Source organism: Lolium perenne, chromosome 5, assembly GCF_019359855.2.
Source record: "Lolium perenne isolate Kyuss_39 chromosome 5, Kyuss_2.0, whole genome shotgun sequence".
Lineage (NCBI taxonomy): Eukaryota > Viridiplantae > Streptophyta > Magnoliopsida > Poales > Poaceae > Lolium > Lolium perenne.
This window is the reverse complement of record NC_067248.2, coordinates 152,071,265-152,081,844: the sequence shown is the minus strand read 5'-3', so window position 1 is coordinate 152,081,844 and position 10,580 is coordinate 152,071,265. Positions and strand designations below refer to the sequence as shown.

At 47.2% G+C, this 10,580-nt stretch overlaps 1 protein-coding gene across 2 annotated transcripts; it reads left to right on the top strand.

Moving 5' to 3' along the window:
• The first annotated feature begins 4,464 nt into the window (after positions 1–4,464).
• On the top strand, positions 4,465–7,869 carry LOC127300263 (protein DETOXIFICATION 16-like). 2 transcript variants are annotated; one of them, XM_051330357.2, is made up of 8 exons: positions 4,465–4,775; positions 4,853–5,397; positions 5,479–5,565; positions 6,417–6,473; positions 6,575–6,813; positions 6,981–7,099; positions 7,186–7,275; positions 7,403–7,869. In XM_051330357.2, the coding sequence occupies exons 1-8, from the start codon at positions 4,536–4,538 to the stop codon at positions 7,451–7,453; spliced, it is 1,428 nt and encodes a 475-aa protein (XP_051186317.1). In that variant the 5' UTR covers positions 4,465–4,535; the 3' UTR covers positions 7,454–7,869. The 2 variants fall into 2 exon arrangements, with proteins under 2 accessions (XP_051186317.1, XP_071676141.1); XM_071820040.1 differs by lacking the exon at positions 6,417–6,473.
• Positions 7,870–10,580: the final 2,711 nt, after the last annotated feature.

Here is a 10,580-nt window from a genome sequence, read left to right as displayed (position 1 = left end):
TACCCATGTGGCTTCTGTGGATATTTCTTTGATAAAACCAGCATCCTTGAGTCGATTTATTTCTGATAACATAGATTTGCGGTTTGGTTCCGAAAAACGCCGCAAGGGTTGTTTGATTGGTCTCGCGAGAGGATCTAAGTTGAGGTGGTGCTCGGCAAGTTCCCTGGGTACTCCTGGCATGTCAGCTGGACACCATGCGAAGATTTTCCAGTGCTCACGGAGGAACTTGACGAGCGCGCTTTCCTATGCGATATCCATATTTGTTGCAATGGATGTCGTCTTTTTCGGGTCTGTCGGGTGAATCTGCACCTCCTTAGAATTTTTCTCGGTATTGAAAGTTGATTCTTTATTTGGCCTTCCAACATCTGGCAGCACGTCGTAGTCAGTCATACTTTTTGACGCCAAATACTCAGCTTGCATCCCGAAAGTTTCTGATAGTCGATGAAAATCCTTGTCGCACTTATCGGCTAGGGCGAAGCTTCCTTTGACTGTGATTGGTCCCTTTGGTCCTGGCAATCTCCACAACAGGTATGTATAATGTGGCACCGCCATAAATCTAGCATATGCTGGTCGTCCCAACAAAGCGTGGTACTGCGACGAAAAATCCACGACTTCAAATTCCAGCCTCTCGATTCTATAATTCTCTCGAGTTCCAAACTGAACGTCGAGATTGATCTTCCCCAATGGATAATTTGGTTTCTCCGGTGTGATACCGTGGAACCTTGTGTCTGTTGGCTTCAAGTTCGCTAAGGATATGTTCATCTTCCTCAATGTGTCTGCATACATGAGGTTTAAGCTGCTGCCGCCGTCTATGAACACTCGAGAGACATCAAATCCCGCAATAACTGCTGGCAGAATAAGTGCTGACTGCCCTGGTCGAGGAACTTGTTGCGGATGATCTGCTATGGTAAAACCAATATCTTGCCCTGACCAATTAAGATACTCTACAGTTGGTGGAGGCATTTTTTCTGCCATAAACACCTGTCGTGAAATTACTTTTTGAGCTCTATTTGACGGCCTTGCCTTCTGAATCATCGACACCGCTCCGTGAGAGTTGGGATCAACATAAGGTGGTGGTGGTGGTGCTGCCGCTATTCTGAGCTGATGTCGATTGTCTTCTGTAATCGCGGGAGGAGGTGGTAAGTGAATCTCGCTCCTGGGTTCTCGAGGATTTCTCTGTGCTGCCCGAGCGTTAGCGTGCTCTGCATACCTGAACATTGCCTGGAAATTGCGACAGTCTTTCTGCAGGTGTCCTGACTGTCTTTTACCGTTGCTGTCGATGAAAAAGTGCATCTGGCACGGCCCATTCATCATGTCTTCAGGGGACATGAAAGGCCTTGGGAACCTAGGCCCGCTATTTTGCCTGTTGTTGCGAGAATCATCTCTGTTATCACCTCGCTGTTCACTGCTTCTCTGATAATCGTCTCTGTTGTTTCCTCCTGTGTTTGTCCGAAATCCTGCCGAAATTTGCCCTGGAGCGTCATAATTCGGGTACTGCCGAGGAAATCGTCGCCTCGATTGATAGTTTCGACTACGGTCCTCCTCTGGGGACCTGTGCCGTTTGTTGTGGACGGCGTCTTCTCCATCTGCCCATTTGTTTGCTATCTCCATTAACGCGGATACTGTCTTTGGATTGGTCCTTCCCAAGTCCTCGACAAAATCTCCTCGCCTGACTCCTGCGACAAACGCATCTATTGCTCTTTCGTCAGATATATTTTCTGCCGAGTTTTTAATGATATTCCACCTTTGGATGTACTTTCTCATTGGCTCATCTGGCTTTTGTCGACATGCTCTTAATTCCTCTAAAGACGCAGGTTTTTTGCACGTGGATCTGAAGTTCTTGACGAACACGTCCTCGAAACTTTCCCAGCTGTCGATAGATCCTGGAGTGAGTTTCTTTATCCAAGATCGTGCGGCTCCACTCAAATGAACTTGGATGCTTTGCATGGCTGTTGCTCTGGTTCCTCCTGTGAGCTTCACTGTCTCGAGATAATCAACTAGCCAATCCTCTGGATCTTGAAGGCCGTCGAACTTTTTGAAGTTATCGGGTAACTTGAATCCTGAGGGGACTCGAGTTTTTCGGACTCTCCTCGTGAAGCATGGCAAGCCGCACATATCTTCGTCGTTAAGCTCCGGAGATTGCTGATGATCCCTTCTGCTTTGCCGCGCTCTATCGACCCTTGCTTGTGCTGCCGTGTCTCTTGCTCCGCTTGGTCCTTCAGGTGCTGCCGCCGTTGCTACTGCAGGTCGTGAACTATTTTGCCTTGCCGCTCCCTCGGGAGGCGTTGATACGAATGCTGTCCCCATAGCTCCAACTCCTGCTATCGCCATATTGTATAGTGTTTCCCTTGGATCACCTGGAGGTGGTTTAGATGCGAGGATAAAAGCTTGTGTCGCCATATACCCAGCTTCTGGTGTCTTAGGGATAATGTTCCCTCTTGTATCTATTGACATAAAGGACATATCGAGGTTTTGAACCAAGTGCTCTCTTTCAGCTTCGGGTATGTGTTGTAACCTTGATCTTCCTCTGTTCCGAGCCTCCCTGTGGCTATCACCCGAAGTTCTAGATTGTCGACTTAGATCTGCCCTTCTCCTGCTGGATGCAGAAGCTGCCTCCTTTCTCCTGTTTAACTCGGCTGTCTGTTTTTCCAATTCTCTGGCAGCTCGTGCTAGCCTATATTGATATGCTTGTAATTCCTCTGGTGTGGCCGTGGTAGCCATTGGTTCTGTACCATTCATAGCTCTCGCGGCTCTGTCCCATGCTGCTTGTGAAAGTTGAACTCTGTCTCGCGGCTCTGGTCCGACGTATTTGTTGCCCAGGCCTTGTCGCAAATTGGAGGGATCGACATATGGATTTCCCAGATCGTCGAAAGCCTCAGATGTTTCCTCTTGATCCTCAATGGCATAAATCTGATGATATTTTGTATCCAGATCTATGTTGGGTTTGGTGACATCGTCGTTGAGATTGATGAAGACCTTGCCCACTGTGATAGATTTGTCGATGAAGTCGTAACTGTCGACGTCGCTTGAGCCATCGCTTATATATGAATCCGCAGATGACTCAAATGACGTGTCGTTGAAGATCGTGGCGAGTTTCTCTCTTGTTCTGGTGCTGACGTAGCGTGTCGACGAAGTTTCTTCTTCTCCTGACTTGGTTGATGATGTATAACTTGAAAAATCGGAATCGACCGCCGACGATCCCGACGAAATCGGAATTTCGACACGATACGATCCTTCCTTCTCGACGCGAAAGTGAAACCTTCCGAACGTCATCTCCGTGGGCTCCGCCAGATACGCATATGCATCCAAACGGGAGGGTGGGTGAGGAACAAAATCGACAAGACCAGCAGCGATCTGTTTACCTCGATCCATTGTGTTGCTTGCGGTTGATGATGTCGAAGATCTTGAACGTGCCATCGAGATCAGATCCTTACGCCTCTAATTCCCACAGACGGCGCCAATTGACAAGGTATCAACTTGTCAATGCCTATGGATTATAGGCTAGGGTTTAGTTGGAAGTAGAGGGTAAGTAGATCTCGAAGGTTTCAGCCGAAAAGTACTCGACGATTGTGAAAATTAGGGTTTGTAATAATGATTCGATGATCTTTTCGTCCCTCGACTCCCCCTTTATATAGGAGGTGGAGCCGAGGGATTCGTGCTGTACAAGTTACAGAGTCCGGGACGGTTTCTAACTCATCCCGCTAGATTACAAATAACACTTCCTATTACAACTCTAGCTTTCCTTAATATATCTTGGGCTCCCGAATCTTCTTATTCTTCGGGTAGTGGGCCTTCAGTAAACCCCGGGTACTATCTTCGGCAGGCCCATTTGGGATGCCTATGTCACCCAGTCACCGCCGCCACAGCCAACGTCGCTGCCGCCAGCCTCGTCGACCTTGCGGGTGAGGACGATCCGCCCATGTCGCTAGATCTTGAAGGATGGATGAGCTCGAAATGGGGGGGGGGGGGGGTGGAATTGGCATTGAGAGAGCCTCCGCCACAGCCAACATTCCGCGCGAGCTCGGGCCGTCTCCCCTCAGTGGCTCTGTGAGAACGCAGCGCAATTGCTTTTTGCGGAGACGAATGTGCCTCGTTGGAAACGGCCGATTCAAGCGTTCCTCCAGTGCCTGGCCTAGGGGAGCTTTAAGAACCGCGCTGTGCAACAACGCGGGGTAGCCTAGAAAACCAAACAACCTAAAAAAAAAAGTTCCAGATGCGAGCCAAGGAAAACTCAGGATACCAAGCGCGCCTTAATGCGATGGACAGCTCTTGTGTGCAAGGAGTGCTGGACTGGGGCGCAATGGAGACCAGCCAAAGGGAATATTCTCATGTTATGGTTCGAATTGATAATTTAAAACGGTTGGACAAACGAACATTCTCAAAAAGCTGACTTAGTTTTCTAAAAAATCTTACATTTTGGAACGGGTATCCGTCATCGCGATCTTTGCCTTTAAAAGCAGCGATATACTACAACCAAACCGATCGAGCCGAGGTAGCTGCTCCACGCCTCCACTTGTAGAAACAAGAACACATCTATGGAATTAAGCATGGAGCAGCCGCTCCCTAGTGCGAGCGGCAAAGGCACGGCCCTGCTGCAGGTGACGAGCGAGGCGAAGAAACAGGTCCGGCTTGCGGCGCCTCTCATCGTGGGATGCCTCCTGCAGAACGTAATCCAGATGATTTCGGTGATGTTCGTGGGGCACCTCGGCGAGCTCGCGCTGGCCAGCGCGTCCATGGCCACCTCGTTCGCCATCGTCACCGGCTTCAGCTTTCTGGTACTCCTCCTACACTGATGCTACTCGAGCTCAAAGTTCGGTACTTACGCGCGTGGCGTGCCCCTTCTTCTCCGCAGACGGGCATGTCGTGCAGCCTGGAGACGCTGTGCGGGCAAGCGTTCGGGGCGAACCAGGACCACATGCTCGGCGTGTACAAGCAGAGGGCGATGGTGGTGCTGGGCGTGGCGAGCGTCCCGATCGCGGCGGTTTGGGCGAACACGGGGTGGATCCTGCTCCGGCTGGGGCAGGACCCGGAGATCGCGGCGGGCGCCGGGCTGTACATCCGGTGGATGCTCCCGTCGCTGCTCTTCTACGGGTGGCTGCAGTGCCACGTCCGGTTCCTGCAGACGCAGAAGATCGTGGTGCCGATGATGGTCAGCTCCGGCGTCACCGCCGCCAACCACGTGCTCGTGTGCTGGGCGCTGGTCTACAAGCTGGACATGGGGATCAAGGGGGCGGCGGTGGCCAACTCCATCTCCTTCCTCACCAACGTCTCCATCCTCGCCCTCTACGTCAGGCTCTCGCCGTCCTGCAAGACCACCTGGACGGGGTTCTCCTGCCAGGCGTTCGACGACATCCCCGCCTTCATGAAGCTCGCTGTCCCGTCTGCAATCATGGTCTGGTGAGTGCTAGTGGTAGTGATCGATCGAGTTCATCAACGACGCGGAACTTTCTGAAGTTTAACGCCTGGTTTAATCTGCAGCATGGAGTGGTGGTCATTCGAGGTCCTGGTGCTACTTGCTGGCCTTCTCCCTAATCCCAAACTCTCCACAGCCGTCCTCTCCATCTGGTACATATTCCTATTCTCTCGTACGATGCAGTTCTTGATACGATCCCTTGTTTCTTTATCTTCCTGTAGACCTCCAGAATATGGTTTGGTTGTATATGGACCAAGTCTGAAACAGAGTGGATTTACTAGGAATCAAAATCTTAGATGGATCTAATCATCTAAAGGTTATCTAGATTTCTTTTCTGTGGTAGCTACTTCCTTGAGCCCGAGGTCTAAATTTTTTCATAGCAACACTAATAAATTTCCAACAAGAATGCTAACATGCTGTTTCGCCCCCTCTCAGAACAGCATGTCCGCAGGGAGTAATGTCCTTCAAAAAGGCAAAAGTCCTAGGATTGAAATTGGAATAGTGGAAGCTGGAAGCTAATTCGGGTTTAGTAGTGAAATAAATCCGTCTTGTCGGAAAACTTATAATGAGTAGCATTGTGCTGCCGAATAAACCAACTCTAAGATGGGATAAGATGCTCGATAAGGAATAAGATTTAGTACTGGTCTTTTTTTTTTTTTTGCTACGTCAAATAACGTGCATAGATGCTACTCCCTCCGTCCCAAAATGTAAGGCGTCTAAGGATTAGTCAAAAGTCAACGTTTTTTAAGTTTGATCAAATTTGTACACAAAATATAAACATTTATAGTACTGAATCAAGATGAATAGATTCACCATAAAATATATTTTCTTAATATGTCCATTCGATATTGTAGATGTAAATATATTTTTCTAAATATTTGGTCAAAATTAGTAAAGTTTGACTTTTGACTAGTCCTTAGATGCCTTACATTTTGGGACGGAGGGAGTATTTTCTTTGTGTGATCGATCCTCCTTTGCTGAATCTCTGATCCTACTCGTGCGGCCTGAACACTAATTCCTTGGTGTGTACTATCCCCAACGGACTCTCTTCCTCCATAAGGTCTGCATCTTCATTTCGTTTTTTTTTTGACAGAGATGCGCATCCACTCACACTCCTCCTATAGCATGAATGACCAAACGTACCTCATCATGCATCTGCAGCACGCGCGTGTCCAACGAGCTCGGAGCGGGGAGACCTCGCGCAGCCCTCCTGGCTGCCCGTGTTGTCATACTGTTGGCATTTCTGGTAGGCACCTCCGAAGGCCTTCTCTTGATCCTGGTGCGACACCTATGGGGTCATGCCTACAGCAAAGACCAGGAGGTGGTTGCCTCTGTTGCAAAGATGATGCTCATCCTGGCACCCTCCGTCTTGTTTGACGGGCTCCAGTACGTTCTCTCAGGTACGTACACAGACCAGAGAAAGTGCACGTTGACTCCATAAATTCCAGTAAACAGTTTCGTCTCTGGGTTTACAACTTACAAGCCCAAGTCCCGGTCTTCCCGTTTACAAGTCCAAGATCCTACATGTGGCACAAATTGGTACTAGGGATTTACATTTAGTTTACAGGTATTGTTAGGGGCTGCGGACGACAAAAGATTGGCGCTCTCGTCAACTTCGTTGCATACTATCTCGTTGGTATTCCTGCAGCTCTAGTTTTCACCTTCGTCTGTCATCTTGGTGTACAGGTATTCTATATTCCCTCACCTTATAAATAATAATAATAATAATTGGGTAATCATCTTGATATCTAAACATATGTGCATGCATGTAGGGGCTTTGGTTGGGAATAGTCAGTGGGTTGGTCACACAGACGTTGTTGCTTCTCGTCATTTCCTTTGGCACCAACAATTGGGAAAAACAAGTAAGTGTAGTCATATGGTTTAGACTTCAATTTTACACAGTAATTCAGTCGCTTCTTCTTCTTCCTCACCCATATATGTTTCTGGTTTGTTAACAATGTATATGTATTTATTTATGTGGGTGCAAAGGCGATGAATGCAAAGGACAGAATTTTCACTTCGTTGCCAACAGAGCCATGATCATAGACATTACATAACATCGACGACAAAACTTCAAGTCCATCATGCTATTATACTACTAAGTGAAAACCCGAGACAATATGTCTTTGTGAAGGTGGATAGCGAATAGATTAACTCTATTCTTGCAAATTTTGGTAGCTACTGAAGAGAGAACTAGTGTATGCTCATGCGGACCAAGAAGTTTCTAGAAGTCTGGACAAACGTGTCTACAAAGCAATTTTCTCTACAACATCATTGTCGCAAAAGCGTCATGCCACCGCAGCAAGCATGGGCAGCTGCCCAGACTGGAGGGATTGTAGAACTACCACTGGTGCATAAGAGTATTGTTAGGTTTTGGCTAAGGCACCATGCTAGAGGCCTCCTGCAAGGATTGTAATATCCCACTTTACACTTAATATACTTCTCTTTACCCAAAAGAGATACTACCAAGAGTACACCAGCTTATTTATGTTTCAGATCGAAATCTACTTTGGTTCATAGGTGTAGCGATGCACCCACTATGTCCACACATCTATCACAGCTTATGTACTGCTTTTTTTTATCTACTTCATTTTTAGGTTATTTGCTATTTACATTTGTAGCCCGTAAAGTGAAGTTAAAAAGATTCTCTACATTAAGAATTATACTAGGAGTGAGGTATTTTGGGTCCCAAGCTCTCGTGCTCTTGATATTGTTTTTTAAATGAAAATAGTATTTTTAAGCTTCAAAAGAATTCAAAAAAACTTATCTGCCTTGAAGGTGGCACATCGGTTGACGGTGGTGCTGACTTCTTGAGCGAGTGCATAAGGTGCTCGCAGAGTATGCTGGTCCGGATGTGTGTGTTTCTATGTCGCCACCCGACTAGCGACTCGGTTATGCCCCCGGTACCTAGATGATGGGGTGTTGTTTGTTTTCAGGGCATAAGGCCCTAATGGCATATTCTTCACTCATTTTCAGATTTGTAGGTGTTTGCATGATGGCTTTGGGTTTTTTATGTATGTTCTCTAGGTCTTTGTTGAATAATATGGAAATAAAAATTGTATGCATCTCTTCGATGCAGAAGCCCGGGCTACAAAACCTCGTTTTTGAAAAAGTTGAGTATGTTATTTGAATTTGACATTTAACAACATTTTCCCAATCTTGATTCGACAAATTTTCCTATTTGGGGGCATAATGCAAATTTTACGCTCCTGAGATATGGAGTTGCATATTGGAGTTATTATTGCTTTATGTCTCTTTTTGAGTCCCGATATTGTTTTCGGAGGAAAAAGTTGTCTCCTTTTGGAAAAAGTTGAGTATGCCATTTGAATTTGAAATTTAGCTGCATTTTCGCAATCTTGATCTGACAAATTTTCCAATTTGGGGGCATAATGTATTGTGAATTTTGCGCTCGTGAGATATGCAATTGGATATTGGAGTTATTGTTTCTTCATGTCTCTTTTTGAGTCAGGTATTGTTTTCCGAGTGTGCATCCATGCATGCATAATTATTTTTTGCTTCAGAGATCAAATGTTGTGTGGTACTCCTATATGGAAACTAATTTTAAGAATTAAGATATCATGTCACTAGACATCTCCGTTTCACTCGACATCTTCATTAGACAGAAATTTTATTTATGTGAAGTAACTGTCTTTTTGCGGAAGCTAGCAAGAACAAGAGACCTTGGCCTTGCGATCGTGATTGTGAAGCTGGTGACTTACAAGTGTCTGTAATTTTGAAGCATGTATTGTTGTTTGATCTGCCCACCAGTTAGAAATACAGTATAAGAGAAAATAGTTCTCCGTGATAAGCTAATGTTGACGCTCGCGATGCATGACGCGATCAGTTCGCCTTGGGAGTGCTGCCATTTTTTGGTCGCTGCTTCTTTTCCAATTGCTGCCAGATACTGCTCCTCTGATGCCTCCGCCGCCAAATGTAGGTGAGTGCTGCGTCACTCTTGGAGACAAAAATGGGTGGCTTCGCTTCCGCAGCCAGCATTACTTGAGTGTTCCGTCAGTGTTCGACATCTTTGTTACTTTTCTCGTCTTCTTCTCTTCTCGCTAGTTGACTTGTTCGCAGCAGCAGGCCTTATCATGGGCGTTTGCGAAATGGCCCAAGAAGAGTGGAGGCCTCTGTACAAGGGGCCCTGCTGAAAGGTGCTGGACTGCTGGACACCTAATATATGTAGGGCCGAAAATTAATTGGGGCCTACAAGGGCCGCCATCAGCACTCTAAGTCGTGGTATATAACATCATGGCACAGCCGATTGTAGAACTAAAGTAAGCAAATGATCCTGCAACGATGGTGGACAATTGCAAATCCACTAAAAACCACGATATCCGATGAAGGGCTTTGGTGGCGCACCTTGTTTACAACGCCATTGGGCTAGATGAAGTTCAGAGGACCAAGAGCGCCGCAACACAACAGGGGTAGGACGCCAGCGAGATTTATTAACGAAGTCTATCAAACACATATAAATCCCCAAGACTGCTAGATCAGGCTCATGTTTCTGGCTAGATGCAGTAGTGGTAGTGGTCGTGGTAAAAGTAGTACTTTTTTTTTTGAACAGGTAAGGCTACGAAGGGCCTGGAATCTGCATTAAAACGGCGTGGGGTGTACATTTACGGTCCGAAGAGACCTCAAGAAATAAAAAGAATACAAGAAAGTCCCTAAGTGGTTGTTTGGATAGGAGGTATTTTGCAGTAAACACCCTAAAGAAGATCGCAGAAACACGATCGAGTCCAGCGTTGCCGTCGTCGATCTTTGACCTCCAAACACGGGCACCTGTGCTTCCACCAGGAACGAAACCACTGGGGAAGCACCGACGTTCATCGCCACGTTGAGATCGGAGAAGATCCTCTAGCAAAGGAGGAAGAACAAACCTGAGAAACTAATCTCGGGCTCAGCGGGGCCATCCTTTTGGCCAAGGATAGTAGCGGCAACACCTCTCCACTGCTTGGAACCGTTGCAGGCACCAAAGATCTCGAAGGCACCTAGGCATACCTCGCTGCCGCCGACATCGTAGCAGCACTAATATCCTCTCCCTCGCCACCATGGCCGACCGAGAGGACAAGCAGAGCTGAGAGACCCCAGCGACAACGAGGGTCGCGCTTATTGAACTGAGGGCTCGTGACGAGGCGGTTCCTCGGCAATGCCCACCACGAGGGGC

What these genes read in the sequence shown, in the direction of transcription:
- LOC127300263 (XM_051330357.2), top strand. Translation starts at nt 4,536, where the DNA reads ATGGAATTAAGCATGGAGCAGCCGCTCCCTAGTGCGAGCGGCAAAGGC. An exon ending in CCGTCTGCAATCATGGTCTG is followed by an intron (nt 5,398 to 5,478) that starts GTGAGTGCTAGT and finishes TTTAATCTGCAG; the next exon opens with CATGGAGTGGTGGTCATTCG. An exon ending in GGACTCTCTTCCTCCATAAG is followed by an intron (nt 6,474 to 6,574) that starts GTCTGCATCTTC and finishes ATGCATCTGCAG; the next exon opens with CACGCGCGTGTCCAACGAGC.